The 21,373-nt window shown below is 33.9% G+C and overlaps 3 protein-coding genes across 3 annotated transcripts; all 3 read left to right on the top strand.

Annotated features, from left to right (window-relative positions):
- Positions 1–408: 408 nt before the first annotated feature.
- Positions 409–1,413, top strand: LOC122589448. The gene is made up of 2 exons (XM_043761744.1): positions 409–1,068; positions 1,336–1,413. The coding sequence occupies exons 1-2, from the start codon at positions 409–411 to the stop codon at positions 1,411–1,413; spliced, it is 738 nt and encodes a 245-aa protein (XP_043617679.1).
- A 2,789-nt stretch (positions 1,414–4,202) lies between these two features.
- LOC122589438 lies at positions 4,203–5,246 on the top strand. The gene is made up of 2 exons (XM_043761733.1): positions 4,203–4,931; positions 5,103–5,246. The coding sequence occupies exons 1-2, from the start codon at positions 4,203–4,205 to the stop codon at positions 5,244–5,246; spliced, it is 873 nt and encodes a 290-aa protein (XP_043617668.1).
- Positions 5,247–11,150: 5,904 nt separating this feature from the next.
- LOC122589427 lies at positions 11,151–12,682 on the top strand. Its single transcript, XM_043761722.1, has 4 exons — positions 11,151–11,204; positions 11,305–11,526; positions 11,691–11,841; positions 12,135–12,682. Exons 1-4 carry the CDS (start codon positions 11,151–11,153, stop codon positions 12,680–12,682), a joined length of 975 nt encoding a protein of 324 aa, XP_043617657.1.
- The last annotated feature ends 8,691 nt before the right edge of the window (positions 12,683–21,373 follow it).

The following is a 21,373-nucleotide window of genomic DNA, read 5'->3' as shown; positions in this document are numbered from 1 at the left end:
AACTAAACTTTCTTTCTTTTTTGTTCCTGTTTTAAGTAGTTTACATTAGTTGTTAAATTTCAATAATCTTGCAAACGTTGGGACTTTCATAATCATTTCCCAAAATAATCCCCTTACTAAGATTAAGTTTATGTTGTAAAACTCGTCATTCGTCAAGCCGAAGTTATTGAACTTAAAATAACATCTTTCGAATTGAATCGAAGTCGATTCAGCTCTTAACAGCTAGTTAGTCCACAACCTGAATTCTAAATATTAATTCATCAATCGGAAGATATTCCGCACATCTTTAATTCAGAATTTAATCCGAGAAGACTTGCATGCAATGCAACACTTGATTATTCCGTAACGGACCAACCTCCACTTATATAAAAACCTCATATCTATCATAAGTACCTTGACAACCCATCAATGGCTTCCCCAAAAATAAGTCTTAAGCTTCTTGTCGACAAGAAGGGCCAAAAAGTGTTGTTTGCTGAAGCAACAAAAGAATTTGCGGACTTTCTTTTCCACATTTTCTCTTTGCCTATTGGCACCCTGGTAGAGCTTTTGGGCTCTAAACAAATGGTGGGGTGCTTAGGAAAACTTAAGGAAAGTATCGACAACTTTAATGGTACTTACCTTCAACCTGGAATAAAAAAGGAAGATATCCTTAATCCAAAAACAGCTTATAATGCAAACACACTTCTGTTGTCTGATGATGATGATGCTTCTTCTTTCCAACAACCCAATGCTTCTAAAGACATTTACTGTTGTTATCAGGCAGCACAAGGATACGGTAATGATCATTGCCGAGGATACGCAACACTGTATTTGGATGCTACATGTCCTTCTTGTAAGCAACTCATGAATTATAAGAGGATCCTTGTTATTCCGAACAAGGAATTGAAAGCAATGGAGGTCGGGAAGAATGTGAATGGTTACGTAAAGGAGGTGGTGACGTATATGGTAATGGATGATCTTGTCATGAATCCCATGTCTACCATCTCAAGCATTGCTCTCATCAACAGCTTTGGTGTTATGGATCTTAGCCAACTTCAAGAACTGGAGGTCTCTTTCGGTAGATATGAGGTATATATTACAACTTCAAATTGTTTTTACCTAATTAACAAATTTATATAATTACTCAACAAAATTACACCGCGCGTATGTTAGGAAGTATTATTCCAGTATTTATATATTTACAAGTTTGGTTATTATTTTCTTTACAAAAATTTAACAAACTTTTGTCGCAACCATTCAATATTCATTATTGAAAAACATATACTGTATTATTTGTCCTAGTTATTTTGTACTGATATTAATTAATGTTTGTCTTTGTTGTTTAAATTCTGATAGGCGCTGAAGCTGTTAATGACATCCTTGAAGACAGACAAGGTGCTTAGCACTCTGTTTCTTAACAATCACCATGCTTAGACGTACTCTTTGGGAATCCATTTGACTGTCTTCCGTTCGTTTCGTTTTCATAGTTTTTTTATGCTGTTATGTACTGTCTTGTTTTTGCGGGTCATGTCTACGAGTGGAATATTATCATTTGTGCAATTTAAGCTATTTTTGATGTTTTTATTTATTCCCTTTTCAAATTTGATTGTTCTTTTTATCTGCAAAATGGTTAAGGCTGTTTAGGAACCTTTGTTATAGTGATGATTAAGATAAGGTTTATGATAATGATTATTATATACCATTATAAAGACCAAAATATAATTCAAATTCAAGATAAACGAGATATCTTCAATTCACTTATACTTCGTATTTTGAATTTGAATTCAATCAAAAAGAAATAGAAAAAACTATATATTGCCGAAAAATCATGCAAATTCTACTCTTATACGTAAAGCATCCATATCCATAATTAGTCGAGAGTCCAACAATGGCATCCAAAGAGAAAATGAGTCTAAAGCTTCTTGTTGACAAGAAAAACCAAAAAGTATTGTTTGCTGAAGCCTCAAAAGAGTTTGTGGATTTTCTTTTCCACATTTTCTCTATGCCTCTTGGCACCCTAATTGAATTGATCGGATCCAATCAGATGGCTGCTGGTTGCTTGAAAACTCAAAGAATGCATTGACAATTTCAATGATATTTACCTTCAACCAGATATTACTAAAGATGACATATTTAACCCGAAAAGACCTTATAATTATCATTACAACTTTTTGTTGTTTAATGATGATTCTACAACTGATGAGAAATCTGGTACATCTACAACAGTTTACATGTGCCCTAAAGCAACACAAAATTGTTATGATTGTCGCACTTTTTGTCGACCAAATGTGACACTATATGAGAATTCGAGGTGTCCCTCTTGCGATAGGGCCATGAGTGTTGAGATGTCTTCCCTTGTACCCAAAGGGAGAAAAATGGAAGGCGGTTATGTGAAAGAAGTTGTGACATATATGGTGATGGATGATTTAATGATAAAGTCCATGTCCGCCATTTCAACCATCTCTTTTATCAAAAACAATATTGGTGGTAAGGATCTGAGTCAATTAGAGGAAAAGACGGTTACTCTTGAAAGCGCTGAGGTATATATGATATTGTAATATATATTGTTAGTTAATCTTTTGTAGAGCTGCTCAATAAGTAACACCCAATGCCGTCTTCCACGGGTTTTGGGTCCCAATACCTCGACGGTGTATGGGGAGGTTAAGATGTAGACAATCTTACCCCTACCACGACGGTGTAGAGAGGCTGCTTCCAGGTTCTATCTAAAGATAGAAAAGGACCTCCTGCCTTGCAAGGGATGAGGATAGAACCCATGACCTCTGTCTCCAGAGGCAAGGGTGTTAACCACTTGATCCAACCTTGCTGCTTGGAGAGCTGCTCAATGCCAGGCTTATTATTGTGTTTAAAAAGCTATGAAGGGTTAAAATGAGGCTCTAAAAGAATTAGAACGGACAGAACGGGATAGATCAGGCCAAGCTTAGTCAGACCCACAAATTTTTTGAAAAAGGTCCAGCCTCCCTGGTTTAGACCGGGATCTGCTTTGGGTTGTTTTATGCCCTTTGATGTCTACTTTTAGGTCTGCTTGAGACTTCTAGGCCGGCTTGCTGGGCACAGGGACCTAGTCTGACCTTTTTATACTTTTGAAGTTTAACAAGTATTTACTTCCTATAATTTTTTTGATTGAAACTCTTTGCTCCTACTTACTGTCTTTTGATATTAATGAGAGTTTTTGTTATTTGAATTTTGATAGGCATCGAAGCTGTTGAAGGCTTCGTTGATGACGGATAAGGTGTTAACCGCCGTATTTCTGTAAAACAGCCATGCTTAGAATGCCAGGCAATTGCGTTAGTCGTTCTGTCTTTGTCCCATTTAACATCTATATTTATTCCGAATTGTAATCCAATTCAATGGAAAATAAAAGTTACACCATCAAAGATGTTTTCCAGCTTAGTGAGTGCCATCAAAGCAATTTTTGATTCGAATTAGTCCACATAAGCCATAATGTTGTTTGAATAAGAGCATTGTGGGCTACTGCTCGGCAGTATCCCATAATGTTCTGTCATGTTCAAGCGCAGCCGTAGTTGTGATGTTCTGCCAATCTGCAATTGCATTTGATACTTGGCTGGCCACATTGCAATGGAGAAGTAATTAGTATTCACCCGTATCATATTTTGAATTGACCTAAAATATTCTTGTTTGTGTTATATAATACTTATGAAAATTATATGAGTTGATTGAGTTTTAGATTTATTTTCATTAGTATAATTTTCATCAATTATAATATAACACAAAAAATATCATATAAGGTCAAAGTTGAGAAACAAGGAGTTTAACAAGACACTGTTAATACTTATCAAACTGGAGGAAAGTTCCAATAAATTGTTTAGATTGGTGTTGGATTAGTGGGTACATCGATCATTACTACAGTTCTAGTCTACTAAACTATTAGTCTATGAAACAGAAGATCAATTTTGACTGTTTAAAAAAAAATTGAAAAGTATATTTGTCTATTACTAATGACAAATCAAAAGGTGATCACTTAGAAATTAAGATTCATAAAAATTAACGATTAACCTTGTAATAACTAAATGCGTCTCCATTCAATAGAGAAACCAAGAGACAAAGTTTAAGATAGATGCATGCATTATTCCCAGGCATTTTGAACACCTTGCAAGAAAGGCCAAAGAGTGTTATTGCTGATAACTTTTAAGATGTATATTTAAGTTTACATCACCAATCATTCATACTCAAAAAGTTCAGCAATGGCTTTCCCAAAACTGAGTCTTAAGCTTCTTGTTGACAAGAAAGGTGAAAGAGTGTTATTTGCAGAAGCCTCTAAAGATTTTGTGGATTTCTTTTACCACATTTTCTCTTTGCCTTTGGGTACTCTCATCGAGCTCTTAGGATCGAAAAACATGGTGGGTTGTTTAGGAAAACTCAAAGATAGCATTGAAACCTTTAATGGAATCGACCTACAACATGATATCCGTGAAGATGACATTTTTAATCTCAATTCAGCTTTTAATGAAAAGAATAAGTTATTGTTGCCCTGTAATGACAAACCTATTATCTCAAGTAAAATGCTCTACGGGTGTAGTTCGTTTCATAATGACGAAATGAACGTGCCTATGTATATTGACCAAGAAGAAGACGACGACGAGTCTGATGAAGCATATGACAATGATGCAAGTTGTGAGAAATATGTGACGGATCATCTGGATGCTCTTTGTCCTTCTTGCAATTCTTTGATGAATGCCCCTTTAAACTATGTTGCTCCCTCAAATAAAACTTGTACGAGTATAATTGAAGATTGGAAAGAGAAGAAAAAGTCGTGGAAAGGGTATGTGAAAGAGCCTGTAACGTATATGGTGTTGGATGATTTGGAAGTGAAATCCATGTCCTCTATTTCAACCATCTCTTTTATCAAAGACATTGGTGTTAAGGATTTGAGTCATTTAGAGGAAAAGATAGTAACTTTTGAAAACGCTGAGGTATATATATCGTTCTTGATTACTATTTTTGAAAAGCCCGGCTGGCTAAAGTGTTTATTTTCATAATAACGGAAATTTTTGAAAAAGTTCCGGCTTTTTGGTTAGGTCGGGTTCTGGTTTGGGTTCCTTTTATTGCCTTGCGGCCTTGGCGCCTTTGATGTCTACTTTTAGGGCTGTTTGGGACTTCCAGGCCTTGTTACTGGGCTTAGGCTCTGGTTGGACTTTTTTACATTTTTGAAGCTGTTGAAAGCTTCGTTGATAACCGATAAGGTGTTAACCACTGTATTTCTACAAAACAATCTTGCTTATGAATAGGATACCAGGCAACTGCAATATTTGTTCCGTCTTTGTGCCATTTTAACATCTTGATATTGAGATGAGTTTGTTAGTTATGAATGGGGATGTAAGAAGTTGCTTTGTTGAAGTTAATTATATATATATCATCTTTTAATTTAGCATTTCACATTATTTAATCTTCTTGTTATTCAAAATTTGGCATTTTTAATCCAACTTTCCTTTTTATTCTTGCAACAAATTTAATCAAACATATAGCATAGATTTACATGTGACAATCCAAACCTCCAATTTATAAGTAGATTCGTCTACCAAATAAATATCGACATTTGATTAACCAGAACATTTCATTCCTATTTTTCTTTTTTTCTTATTTGTATAGAATCAAACAAAACAAATAATATTACGAGATTAAAAAATGAAGCAAAATAAAAGGTGATTGGAAGGTAGTCGATTCAATGAAGAGACGTCTCCATGACACACACAAGGCTCAAGGAGTTTTACTACTCCATCTTATCAAATTAATAGCCTCCGTCATCATCTCCATAGTTGTTTGACTGGTAACAGTATACGAGTATATATATATATATACATATATGGGAGAAGTGAAGGTGGTGCTGTCACACACTTAAGTTAGGTGAAATTCCCCCACATACTAATTTTTTAATCCATAAATGTATAATGAATAAATTATGGGCTCCCATATTTTTTATGGATTAAAAAACTAACATGTGAGAGAAATTTCACCCAACTTAGGTGCCTAACAGCACCACATTCACTTCTCCTTATATATATGTATATATATATATGGGGGTAACAAGTATGTGAGTATGTGGTTGTTCCCCCATTTAAGCTTAGATGGGGGACAACCCCATACTCACTTTTCCCATATATATATATATATATGAAAATAATAAATCCTCCTAATATATCCATTTCTTAACACATTGAATTCACTAATTATCTTTCCTAATCTCACCCCATGATCTTTCACATGTCACAATCCTATTAATTAGGAGGATTTTTAGGCTAATAAGTTATGAGGATTGATCATTACCCATATATATATATATATATATATATAGGGGTAACAAGTATGCTATTAGAAACACCATACTTCCATGATTTTGTGAAGGGGGGGGGGAGAGATTTTGTATTTATACATGTGATTTTCATGGCGGGAGTTTGTAATGGGGAAACATGTTTCTTTCCTACTGCTGGAAGCATATTGGTTTTTCCCAATATATATATATATATATATATAGGTTTTAGGTAAAATAAAACAGTATTAATGTAAAACAAATAAAACAATAGGTTTTTCTATAGTGATAATCACCGTGCATCATAAAAATCATAGTACATCAATTGTTTCGTGAATCTTCGTGCATCAATTTAACCATGATCTAAGGGTCAAGATCTTGTCCTATTTGTTTTACTTTAATACTTGTTTTACAATACCCAACCCCTATATATATATATATATATGAAAAAGGGAATATAAGGTTGTCCGGCACCTAAGCTTAGGTGTGGAATCCTTCACATACCAATATTATATTATTTCTTGTTTAATGAATAAATGATTAGACCCCCATGATATTTATGGTTTAAAAAATTAGTATGTGAGTGTTCCATACCTAAACTTAAATACCCGACAGCCTTATATTACCATCCCTATATATATATATATATATATATATAGGGTGAGGATCCTGGAAGAAGGTGTCTTAAGGAGAGAAGGAAGAGAATTGAAGGTCCTATTAGCTAATCAGAACGCGACATGTGGCAAAATTTAAAGAAAAGCGCGGTGGCAATTTTGTAAATAAATGAAAGTTTTGTGAAGCTTGGTCAGCTTGGGATCTCAGTGGGTTGGGTCAGCTTGAGTTGGATCAGTTTTGTTTGGTTCAGTTTGATTAGTCAGTCTGGGTCAGTTTGTCTGGGTTAGCTTGGGGTCATGTCAGGTTTAAGCCAGCTTGGGGTTGGGTCAGTTTGGGGTCTGGGTCATCTTTGGTCATGGTTGGGTCAGCTTGAGGCCTGGGTCGGGTCAGTTTGGGGTCTGTTCAGGTTGGGTCAGCTTAGGGTTGGGTCAACTTGACACAATTTACACATAATCTACACAAATATAGATTATGGGTTTTGGGTCAGCTTGGGGTCAGGTCAGGTTAGGTCAGCTTGGGTCAGCTTGGGGTTGGGTCAGTTTGGGGTATGGGTCAGGGTTGGGTCAGCTTGACACACAATCTACACAAATGTAGATTATGGGTTTTGGGTCAGCTTGGGTTCTGGGTTGGTCAGCTTGGGTTCTGGGTTGGATCAGCTTGGGTTCTGGGTTGGATCAACTTGGGTCAGGTTGGGTTAGCTTGGGGTGTGGTCAGCTTGGGTCAGCTTGGGGTGTGATCAGGTTGGGTCAGCTTGGGGTTGGGTTAGCTTGACACAATTTACACATAATCTACACAAATGTAGATTATGGGTTTTGGGTCAGCTTGGGTCACGTTGGGTGAGCTTCAGGTCTGTGTCAGGTTGAATCAGCTTGGGTTCTGGGTCAGGTTGGGTCAGGCTGGGGTTGGGTTAGGTCAGCTTGGGGTTGGGTTGAGTTAGCTTAGGGTTGACCAAGCTGACCAACCAACCCCAAGCTGACCCAGAACCTGGGCTGACCACCCAAGCTGAACCAGAACCCAAGCTGACCCAGAACCCAGACTGACCAAAAGTTTGATTTATTTACAAAAATTTCACCGCGCATTTTTTAAAAAAAACGTGTCACACTCTGATTGGTTAATATAACCTTCTCTCCCTTCTCTCCTTAACACGCCTTCTTATTTGATCTCTCTCCTATATATATATATAGGGTAGGGTTAACGTGAGAACCACATATTTGGAGAGAACCGTAAGAACCACTAGTTTCCCTCCTTCTTTCTTCTTTTTTTGTGGTTTTTTATTTTTTAATTTTTGCTTTTCACTTTTTTCAACTTTTTTTTGTTTTTTATTTTCTTTTAACAAAAACCCATTCCAAAAAAATATTATTATTTTTTTTTTTTATAAAAAATCATATGGGTTACGCGTTAAGAAAACGTATGGATTATATATATGTTTAACTTAGTAATTAGTGATTAATAGTTATTGCTTGTCACAACCAATTGTGTTGTATGAGGAACTCAAACCACGCATGCTTGAGATGAAATCAAGGACTCTCGAAAAACTCACCTTAATATATAATCCACTCCTACAAATGTATGAAACAAGATTCGAACCCTAGTGGATTTTCCAGGGTTTAAAACCTTAACAATGGACCACCAACCCATTGGACTCGAAAACATAATTTTTTACTCGTAATTCGGAACGTGACTCGACTCGTAAGAGTTAGAACATATTTAAATATTACATTATATAGTAACTATATGTATGTAACGTTTAAGAAAAAAAATATAATTTCATTATATTAATAAATTTACCATAATATTATATATTTAATAGATTTGGATCTTTAACTTACAATTTTTTTTATCTCCGTGTTCGCATTTAAAGCATCAAAATTACATAGATAATACACTAAAAACTGTAGCAATAAATATAATATATAATCATATTATCAAATTATAATAATTATAAGTTTGTGACGCGTGATCGGTCCAATTTCACACAATAACTCGTAAGAGTCTGGACAAAAATTAGTTACCTAACAAGTTGACTTGTTTTTGATATAAATCGACTCAACATGTAAAAACCGACTCGTGACTCGTAAGAATTTAAAAAGCATAATTATTTCCCTTATCTATACGTCTATAACCATTAATTTCCCCTACTTGCATACGCCATTCTATATATATGGTCACAAGTAGCTTAGTCAAAGATCAACACAACCCATCTATCTATCGCTTCCCCAAATATGAGTCTCAAGCTTCTACTAGACAAAAAAGGCCAAAGAGTCTTGTTCGCTGAATCCAACAAAGAGTTTGTGGACTTTTTGTTCCACATGTTCTCTTTACCTCTAGGAACCCTCATTGAGATCCTAGGATCCAAACAAATGGTGGGTTGTTTAGGAAAACTCAAAGACAGTATAGATAGCTTTAGGGAAACATACCTTCAACCAGGACTAAAAAAAGATGATATCTTCAACCCCAAAACAGCTTTTAGTAAAAACACTTTTCTGTTGGGCTATGAAACTCCCACTACTGATCATCATTGTGATGCATGAAAAGAAATTTACAGATGTTCCACTGCTTCAAACCATTGCTATGATTGTAGTGGTCAAACAACTTGTCGGTTCAACGCGACTCTCTATGCAGGTACTAAATGTCCAAATTGCAAGGGTTTAATGAATGTTAAGATGACTCGTGTTATGCATGAGAAGGAAAAACATGAGACAGAAACTCATGCAATTAAGAAAATGAAAAAAGGGTATGTACAAGAGGTAATGACATATATGGTTATGGATGATTTGGTGGTGAAACCTATGTCCACTATTTCAAGCATAACTCTTGTTAGCAAGTTTGGTGTGAAGGATTTAAGTCAACTTGAGGAGAAGACGGTTTCTTTTGGCCAAGAAGAGGTACTATGTTTTATGACATTGACTTTATTAAGTACTTTCCGATATTAGTTAATTGTTATTTAATTTTATGACTGACTATGTTATTGTGTCTTTAATTATATATGCATTGTATTAACTGATTGAAAATGGCATGTAATGTATAGGGATTGAAGCTGCTAAAAGCATCTCTGATGACGGAGAAAGTGTTGACAAGTATCTATATGCCTTAACTTGATCAGCTCATGTGAATCGAATCTGGATTTAATCGTTACAATCTTTTGACTCCTTTTTTGTTGTATCACTGACTGTATGGTGATATATGGATCCTTTTGGTAATATGAACTTGTGGCTACTAGTCTATAACTAAACGCAAGTACTTTTGGTTGTGTTGTCTATTAGTGCTACATTTGATGTAATATTAGTGGTGTACCAATGTACCATTATATATGTATCTTTTGATGGTTTAATGAATTCAGATCCGTTGCTTTAGATGAATATGTTCCTTCATTTGTTTCCTATCGTGAATAATTTCATATAATCTTCTTGGGTAACAAGGAAAGATAGAATGTATTTCCACCTTTTTTTTTCCCTACATACATCCCTTAATTTGTGTGCAATAAGCAGTTGTACAATATAGATTGTTTATTGCACATTGAGTGTTGTATCTAGGAAAGAAACGTGAAATTAAATAGGAGCATCCAGGATAGCTGTTGTTGAGTTAAGAGTTAATTAAGACGGTGTCTTTAGTTACATATATTGTTTGTTGATCTATATATACAATCTTATTTGTTGAATAAAAACTTCAATCTCACTATACGAAATTTGTTGTCAAAGATTCCATTTTCGTGGATGATTTAGAATGATAGTTGAGAATTTTTTTCTAGTCTTTTAACTTATGAAGTGAAAAGTCGATCCAAAGTCAAAATAAGATGTGGTTTTTAAATTTTACTCTACTTGTGTCCTTTTTATTTATGACATGGTCATGAATAATACTCGTACTCCGTAAATGTGCACGATGTGTCGCAATAATATATAGTTCAAGTTAAAAGTCTGAAAATAATTTAAATTTTCATCCTGTATGTGGATGATGGTTCCGTCGAAAAATTGTATAGCCCACGTACAACATCTCATAAAAAGCTTCTAAATTAGTATTACTCAATGAAAAAGTATATCTGGATGGTCAAACAAATAGAAACAACTGACACGTGGCGAGAGGATAGATTGCTAAAGTGATACGTGTCTCCTCACGTGTCTTCTTTCTAAAATATTAAAGAAGAAAAGAAAATAGATATTCCCAGTTAAATATATATACTCCGTAGAAAAATACATATATAATATGTGTTGAGTGCCCGATCGATCTTGTAGTACTTATCCTGGACACCGGCAGATAATTGTGAGATATAGAAATGGGACAAGGAGAAGAGGTGAACACAAGAAACCCATCAGATGTTGAGATTCAGGTACATATACATACACACATATGATTTGTTTCCTTTTGTTAATTTGTGTTTGATCGATTTAATCCTAGCTACATATATAAAAATATATGCATGAGTGCAGGAAAGAGGGGAGATATATTTCTTTTACAGACCAAAAGTGGGCAAAGAAGAAGCACATAGCTCCGATGATGTCCAGAAAATGTACATCGTTCTAAGGCCAGAGTCCGGGGAGACATCCACTGAAGTCAAGCAAGCAGAAGATGACCATGATGATGAGGAGAAAAACAAGGAGGATGTCCAGCCATCATCATCTGCTGGTACTCAGGGTGGCCATGGTGCCCAGGTGTGATTTTATTGTTTAACTGTGTTTTTTTTTTTTTTTTTTTTTTTTTTAACGGGCTAATTTGGATTATTGGAATATCATCGTGCCACTAGTGGTACCAATTTTTATTAGAGTTTATATGAAAAGTATTAAATGTTTTTACATATGGATTGTTAATTAAATAGGAGGTCAATATAGAGAAGGAAACACTTTTAAGGTTCATTGTTATGGGAAAGAAAAGCCTTCCTGATCCAACCAAGAAGAGCATGCCTTTTTGGGGATTTGTTGAGTTGGTGACCACCAAGATTCAAGATGTTAAGGATGCTCTAAAAGGAGGTATGATATGATTTGGCACTGAACATATAATACATGCATCCATGCTTTGATTTTGAACAAATATCATAGAATAACATTTTATGTTTGTAGTTTTTTGTTCATATTATTGTTAAGTAGCTGAACTTATGAAATGAAATAAAACCCAATGGTCAACAAGAGGTAACAGAATAAGTAGATGATGTTTTATTCTATGCCTGTTAGTTATGGTTCTTGAGAAAAAACGAGTCAAAAGTGTTTAACTTAATTTATAGCATTGATTGATAGAAATGGTAAACTGGTCGAGTCATGTACAGAAGAATATGATACAAAGACTAGAGGACACAGGCACAAGCCTCCAGCCAGGGCATTAGGTGAAGGCATGTATCGCATACTACGCCACCACGTAGGAGGTGTAAAAGACGATAAGAAGAAGAAGATGCACACTCATCTAATTTACAAGCTAGAATTACCATCGGAAGATGTAAACGAGCAACCACAGGAAGCTTTAAACGTTGAAAGGGAGGCTTCTTTCCTGATACAGATCAAGAATCCTGAACAAACTGGCAAGCAAGGACGGACAGAGTTTAGAGGGCTTCAGAGAAAAAGACGGGCAGTGTTTCCTGCCCACCTTCAAGGACAGTTCGGAAAACTACGCTACCATGCCGCTGATCCTCCTGACTTTCTAAATTATGAAGGATGCGAGTTTTTACTAATATCGGCATCTGATGACATTGAAGAGGAACTTGGGCTGGACTTGGAAACAGAACAAACCCATGATGCTTCTTGTTCTGACCTTGTTAACACTTTTGGTGTTGGGGAGACTGGATCCGCAGATGCGCTTCTCAGAGGCATTTGGGTTTGAATATGCTATATGGTTAACTTCTTTTCGGGTAGAGGACTATCTGTCTATGTAGTATATATGATATGTATGACTGATGTACAGAGAAGTTTGGCTTTTGTATATTCATGTATACTGTTAATGTTGATACTTGTAGCATCTGATGTATGTATGCAGCTATGTTTTGTCAAGTTAGAAATTAGTTTGTGTTAGTTCGTAATAGGAAGTGTCTGCACCATAGAAATGGTATTTAGTATTTTTTTTAAAACTCAACTTATAGGTCCATTGTATAGTTTCAGGGTCTCGTGTAATGTGACGGCGTTTGTAGTGGTGACGGTGTGGTTGTGGGGGCGATTGTTGGTGGTTGAGGTGGGGTGGTGTTGTGTGGTATTGATAATTAATGTTAGTGGTGTAGATAAATGATAGGAAATATTAATTGATGTAAACATTAAGACATTTTACAAGATAAAGAACTGATTGGTAATGTCTTACAAGATAAAGAACTGATTGGTATCTTTAAACAAATTTTTCATGTAAGTTGATAGTATAGAAGTATAGATATAAAAACCTTTAACATGATAATTCATAAACCACAAATCTTTGATAGCTTTAAGTTAATACTGGCACTCAAGTTTATTTCTAGAGGTATAAATAACAGCTTACCAATCAATGTGGCTCGAGTAGTTTAAATACTGCTAGTGCCATACTGATATGGGTGTTCAGATGAAAACAACCTAGCACAAAATTAAAGTTCAATATTAGGAAAACATGCGACTGGCTAACAGCTTGTTGCCTGCCACGTTAGTATTACATCACTCAAGACTCATCCAGGACTCCCCCTACTTATAAGACAAACTTCTTTAGAACTTTTTCACTACATCATCAATTCTTTTATATTTTCTTTATTAACAAAATATCATTTAAATATAACAAAAACACATTTTATTATTAAATGAACACATTACATTATTTAAAAATAAAAGACAACACATAATTAAAAATACCAATTTAAATATCATTTCATTGTTAACACATACGAGTATATTTTTAAAATGTCAAACTAATATACCATTTTTATAAATATCAAATAATGTAGGGTCTAAATTATAAACTTGTTTGATAAATAAAAAAATATGTATCTGATCATCTCTATCTCTTTCATTGCGACACATACAATTTTCTATCTCTATAGTTTTCTATTACCATGATAATAATAATAATAACAATGATAATAAATAGTAATAATTTATACAGCTCCTACCCCACATGCTACCCCACTATCACGCGTCCTTCACAGTCTTCGTGAGGACTCCCGATTGAAGACGCAAGGCTAGGACTCCCGCTGCTTATAACATCCGGCGTCCTCTTCCCCAAAGACGCACGCCTAAAGACGTTATAAGCACATGCCTTATAGATAATCCAAGCTACCAGTTTTAGCTGCCCATAAAAAATGAAAAAATAAATACGAGTAAGAAATTTCTTTCGGATTCGAAAAATTGTCTCAGAACCTAATTTTCAGCTGGGAACAAGGATTATAGAGTGGAGACTGCATGGCTTTCTTCCTTTTCTTCCACGAAGTGCTTAGGAGATAGAAGCGGCTTGTCGGCTAGCCTAGCAAGATGGCAGAGTTCTTTCGATTCGTCTATGAAATTGGGTCCAACAAACAACAGTCAAATTGAGAAGTTGTGCATCATGAAAGCGCATTAATGTACATAGGTTCTAGGTAACAAGTATAAATGTAAAACAAATAAAACATGAAAATCATTGTGCATTAATTTAACCATGATCTAAGGGTCAAGATCTTGTCCTTTTTGTTTTACTCTAATACTTGTTTTACAATACCCAACCCCAATGCACATATTTTTATTGTATAAGTCTTCGAATATCAATTTTAAAATATTATTATGTTTACTTATCATTAATTCTTGTTTTACAACATATAACCCTTGTTTATATACTATTTGTTTTAGATTAGCCAAACCAACGAGGTTGGATTAAATGGTCACATTTAGTATAACCGAACATCTCTACCACAAGCACTCTAAGGATGCTTAAATATTAACCTCCATACACTATTTTTTTATTATTATTTTTTCCTATTTGTTTTTATTTTAGATTAGTCGTTCCTATTTTATATATTAGTGATATTTTATCTATTACTAAAACCAGCACGGTGTCTGCCTAATCTAGCGACCATGGCGTCAGTTTGTTGGTGGTGATAAATGGTAATGGTGGTAGTAGCATCAAATGACATAGGTAATTGATATAAAGATGTTTGATTTGAAAGTTATACTATTAAGGATTGATGGTGATTTACTTCATTAAAGTAGTTGATCAATTCGTATATCCCAATTTTTGAACTTTCAACATGAGATATAATTTCCAATTTTTATATAGTAGTACAGATAAATAAAAGAAACACGACTTTATAAGTATAGTTGTAGATAGAAATAAATAATAAATAAATAAGTTATAAATGAGAATATTAGATTTAAGAGCCTCCAATAATAAGTTAAGGTTTACGTTGTAGTGACTTTAGAAGGACTATTATTTTTTGAAAGACATGCATCATTTGCTCGTAACAAGATCATCCCTCCACCTGTCATTATCATCCCTAGGCGAGGGTTTCACATCAATGGCTTCTTCAAAGATAACTTTGAAGCTTTTAATCGACAAAAAAAGGGGAAAGAGTGTTGTTTGCAGAAGCAGGTAAAGATTTTGTTGATTTCTTGTTTAGTCTGCTTACATTACCAATTGGTACGGTCTTAAGCCTCGTAGGAAATAATTCACGACGAATATGTAAAATCTGACCAGAAAAAAGACGCCCTCTTAAACCCTAAACCTTGGCTTCCTTTCGTCCCTCCACAAGTCCCTCTTTTACCCCTCAAACAATGGTCAGATTTTTATGTTTATGTGAAAATAAAATGCATTTAGCTATGCTAGGCCTTTAATGCTTATTATGTGTTCATCTGGTGACAATTAGGGTTTAATTCTCATAAATTTATTTTATAACCTCTTTCATATGTGATTGATGAGAATGTCGATTTTAGGTTCTCATTGGTCATTGTTGATCACTTAGTTCATTCATTTGTGATTTGAACTCCTCTTCTTTGATTGGGCATAAGTATCAAGATCAAACTCGTGCTACTGCATAGGAATTTGTCTAATCTCGTGTAGAGTATAACTCTTTAGGCGTCATGTCTCTCGTACCTTGTTTATGATGAGATTAGGTTCTGTTGAAATGTACGTTGTTCATTTTGGAGGTCAACATGGTTCAATTTTTTGTTTATTTGCTAACAGACTTTTTCATGTGTTTCCAAGTTAGTTAGTGATGTCCAAACTGCCTACATCAAAGGTAGACAAATCATTGACTATCCCCTCATCTTCAATTAGGTTTTCTCTTAAGCAAAATAAAAACATTAAAAATTCTTCTTGTTTAAAGTTGATTTTGACAAAGCTTTCGATTCCATTGATTCGGCTTTTTTTATTCCATTATGGATCCAATGGGCTTTCTCTTCAAATGGGGATCGTGTATTTTGGGTTATCTTGGTTTGGCCCTTTCGGGTACGCTTCAGTTTTTGTCAATGGCTCTCCCATTAAGGGCTTTAGAGTCAAAATGGCATCCTCTGGTGTTTCTACATGTCTTCAGGTCTAAAAATAAACTTAGACAAAAGTAAGCTCTTTGGATTCCATGTATCCCAAATTGAGATTGATGACCTTTTGCTCGTAATATGAATTGTTGGACATACTTTTTCTCCACTTTTAAAGCCTGAAAAGTGTTTTAGATATGCTTGAATGGAATCGAGGCCATGTATTTTGGGATGGCTCGATTGGAGAAAGAAATATGATTTGGTGACTTGGGAACACATTTCCTCTTCCAAAACACTTGGTGATCTCGCCATAAGTAGCCTCAGAGCCACTTTATCCTCTCTTCCCAAACACAACATCTATATGACGCTCTGTTTCTTAGAAAAATTGGTCACGGTTTCTCTACCTCTTTTGGGGATGTTTACTGGCTTCACGGTGGCAGCACCTCAGTTCCTGATATAATAGACTTTGGCACCTGGACTTGGACTCGCTCTGTTGTATAGCTGACCAACTACAAACCACCAATGGCATGACTGAGTACAGGTGGGCCTGGACCAGACCCATCAGGCCTGGCCCTTTTAGTCTCTCTTAAACCGAATTATAACAAACTCTCTGTGACGTTTCCCTTCTATATCAGCCGGACAAATGGATATGTACTCTCAATAACATCAATTATTATCTCAGATAATTTATCTGTCACTCTCTTTTACTGTCATTAATCCTTTATGGGAATTACTGCCAACCCGATCACTTGGCATAAGCTTACCCCCATAAAATCAATATCCACTGTTGAGATTCATGCTACACAATTTAGTGGATGAGAACATCGATATTTGTTCCCCTAGATGCCCAATTTGTGACAACTACATTGAACCTACTTATCTAGTTAGCGTATCTTCTTTCTTTGTGTTACTGCTTGCCTAATTTGGAATCTCATCATTAAATGGTGGAACATTACACCTTCGAATGCTGGGACTGTTTAATTAAGATGTAATCGAGTGGGCAGCTTCCACAACACACAACAAGCTATCTGTTAGAAAATTTGATGCATTTATCAGGACGCCCCTTTGGATACTTTAGAAAAACATATACGTGGCGTGCTTCCACAATACCACTTCTAAACTGGAGTGCCTTTTTGATGAGACTGTCATCCTATCTTATAACTGTATTAGCAATAGGGATTGGGATGGTAATATTAGTCGGTTAGATTACACCAAACATCCTTTTCTCTGTAAATATTGGTTGTGCATTCTTAAACTACTAGCACCTTGCTAGGAGTTTTTCCTTTTATAGTATATATAATTACAAGCTTAATGCTGTTCAAAAAAAGCATAGTCAGATCAAATTCTTTTTTCTTTACATTTTTATTCCTGCAAATCATAGTAAAATCAAAATCTGACAATCTATTTAGTTTATCTATTAATCGTTTAGTACTGTTCCATTTTGAATATTGAATCATGTGCTATATTTTTCCTTCTTATTCAATCAGTAAAACTGTTGGTTCAGGCATGTAAGTAATCTTTAAAACTAATTTTCTAAGGATTCTGGAGTGAGCTTAAATTGTTTAGTGAGACCCAAGACGTCTATTGCAGATTGGCTTGATAGTTTTCTTTTTTACTATATTGAAATAGACATCAGATGGATATACTCGGTTAATTATCACTTGTTGTTACTAATTATTTGTTTAACCATTACATTTCCTGTAAGGTGATGAGTAATTAATAATGAAACGGTCTTCTAATGATGTAGGGCTTGGAACTATTGAGGCATTCTTTGAATTCTAAGACAGTCCTTCCCAATGTCTTCCTTGGTGACTTGGCTACTAAGGTGAAAAATGTACAAGAGGTCTAAAGAACATGGTAAGCTATATTAGTAATGACATGTTTAGATTGATCCGCTATGAGTTCTTCTTATGGTTGTTGAAAGTAAATGATTTATCCTCTGATTGAACTCGATGAACATGGTAAGCTATATTAGTAAATGTTTTGTTGTCACGAGTATGAGTACGTTTTATATATATGAATCTCATCTGTTATGTGTTTGAGTTTCTGCATAGTTGGTTGATGTAAGTTCTATGACCATAACTAAAGAAGCTGCATAACCCAAAAGTCCGTGTCTCATCAGGTATACCATTCTTAAAGCTTTAGATAAAAAGTAATCAAACATCCATATATTTTTGAACATGGGTAAGTTTTAAAGGATCATTCTCTCCCACTTATTTTCAACACTTCTAAAAAGAATTTGTGAAATGAAGTATATGCACTACTTGCTGATATATTAAGATCAAGAGTTACCTATTGTTTTCATACTGGAACTGGACATTAATTGGTTACCAACCGAACTAGATTATGGGTCGGACCAGTTAATCTGAAAAAACTTATAGTGACGCAAATTTCATTATAAAGTGATTAAATAATAACAGTGACGCAAATTTCATTATAAAGTGAATTTGTAATAAACGTTTGTGATAGTATTTTCTTTTCCAACTTTGCGTTTATTACATTAACTAGATTATTACCGCGTAATTTGTGGGAAACATATAGAATTAATGACATCTTAAATTTTTATAATATCATAATTTGACAAATATTTAAACAGATAAGATTTAAACCACTAAAAAATATGAACTTAAATAAGTGGTCGTTTAAATTCCGGATAAGAGTGACCAGACAGTTGATAAATTGATATATCATCTATTAAAGTTCTCGCTAAGTAAGGTTTTCATTTTTTTGAATGTCTTTCATTCATCCTGATATGTCTGTATTTTCATTGTACATGTCCTTTAACATTTTGCTTGAATAATTTAATGATACACTAAAATTACTAAGCAACTTAGTTATCAATCTATATATCGTGTTGTGTTAGTCTAAGTTAACATTATGCATATTATCATTGCAATATTCATACAATTATTTTTTTGATATATAATCGTGATAGTTTACTATAAACTCCATATTTGTTTTTTAGTTCTTTTTTAATAAAAATATATATATATATATATATATAAAAACGTATTACATTAAAAAATAAAATTTTATTGTAAAAATATTAAAAATTATTTTTAATAATAAAAAATAATGTAAAATATAAAAATATTAGTTTTTATAATTATCTCATTAAAAACTATAATTAATAATGTCTACAAACTTAAATAAGGAAATAATAATAATTTAAATTTATTAACATAAAATTAAATCTAAAAAAGTTAAATAAAGTATATGATATCATCATTTGATCCGATTATTCTAATTAAAAGTTGAACTTTATCTAAAGGTCCATACTTCTCTAATTATGAATTAATGTTTCTTTTTTATATATATTTAAAAATAATAACTTTTACCAAGTAAAAAAATAAATATTCGTTTTGTTAAAAACAACATGACCTTTGTCATTCGTGATTTGGGCACGATAAGGTATTTTGGGGCTTAAATTTTTGCGTTCTTCAAATTTAATCGCCAAAATCTTTTTTTTTTATATATTTTTCATTTTCTATTAACTTTTTAACCCATCGATGATCAAGGTTACCCTTGTTTTTGTAAATAACTAATTTTTTTTGGGGTCAAATACCTTCTCAGGTACCCTTCGTTATAGTATAAATTATATAGCCTTTAGTACAAGTGTACAACTTAGCTATTTTCATTGTGGAATACGCTTGATGTTTTCACACGTACGTCATATTCCAGATAATTGTTATTTAATTAGTCTAATGTGCAAATGTGGCATCAAATTAAGATGGGCACACAATCTAGTCTAGCCGTCTAGGCCTGGACTTATTACAAAGCATATTTGAAAGAGCTACTTAAGGAGTAAAAATGGATGATATTTTTAATCCCAAAACAGCTTATAATGGAAACACACTTCTGTTGCCATTCCTGTTGATCAATCTTCTGCATCAAAAACACCTTACAGTAGATGCTTCAATGCAACGAAAGGTTGCACCTTACAGATGCTTCAATACTCAATCTTCTGCATCAAATCTCTACTTAAATCAATAAAGTATAAACCAAAAAACCGGATTGATTCGGTAGGAGCCATCAGCCATGGTTCATATTTTAGTTGACCAAAGTGAAAGTTTTGAACGTACCCAATTTGTTTGAAAGGTTCTATACATATAATTTCAGAAATAGGTTCATAACGGAAATAAGTTCAGGAAATAGAGCTATAAAATATATTTGAGTTGTGTAAAAAGTGAATAACTTTTCAAAGTTTTAAGTTTTATAGAAGTTTAAATATGAAAGAGAATGAAAGAAAGGAAGTTCAAAAACCTCTTCTAGCTTAGAAGAAACTTGCTAGTGGCCTGTGGTGATCGGGTGGATGTGCCGTAGTCCCGAGATGATCGGGTCAATAATTCAATTCTAATCTTGTATTAAAAAAAAAGGTCTTCTGATATTCCTTGGTAGAATATTAAATAAGAAAATAATCTGTTAGAATATATCATTTGTTTTATTTAAGTAGAGATTTAAAAGGATGACCATTTTACTTTTTACAGATAGTAGAGATTTAAGTATTTAGTGTGATGGTCTTGTATAGCACAGCATATTTTTTTCACAAAACATTTTGTTCATTAAATTAGTTTCAACTTTCAAATGTTTTTTTCATTTTATTTTTTTAAACATGTGAAAGAAAATTTTTTTACCACCGCAACAAACATACAGTCCAACATTACATTGAGTAGCCCAAACAAGCCCAGCAAACAAATTTCAAGAAGCCCAACGTTTGAAGATTTATTTATTCTAAATAATCGGCGAAAGCGTGAAACTAATTTGGTAAATTGAATTTCACAATCATTTCAAATCCTGGTTGTTGAGAAATTATAGCAAATCATATATCATTTACCTTTTAAAGAATTATTTATTCTATATAATATATACGGGTATATATATTTCGGTCCTCTCATTATCATTTCTAGGTTGCATCTATAGGGTTTCATATTATTATTATTAACATCTTTATATAAATCAATCAACAATGGCTTCTTCTTCAAAGATAAGCTTGAAACTCCTAATCGATAAAAAGGGTAAAAGAGTGTTGTTCGCAGAAGCAGGTAAAGATTTCGTCGATTTTTTATTCAGTCTTCTCACTTTACCAATCGGCACCATTTTAAGCCTCGTAGGAAATACACAAATG

This window comes from Erigeron canadensis, chromosome 1 (genome assembly GCF_010389155.1).
Source record: "Erigeron canadensis isolate Cc75 chromosome 1, C_canadensis_v1, whole genome shotgun sequence".
Classification (NCBI taxonomy): Eukaryota; Viridiplantae; Streptophyta; class Magnoliopsida; order Asterales; family Asteraceae; genus Erigeron; species Erigeron canadensis.
The sequence above is the reverse complement of the archived record's forward strand: the minus strand, read 5'-3'. Positions and strand labels throughout refer to the sequence as shown.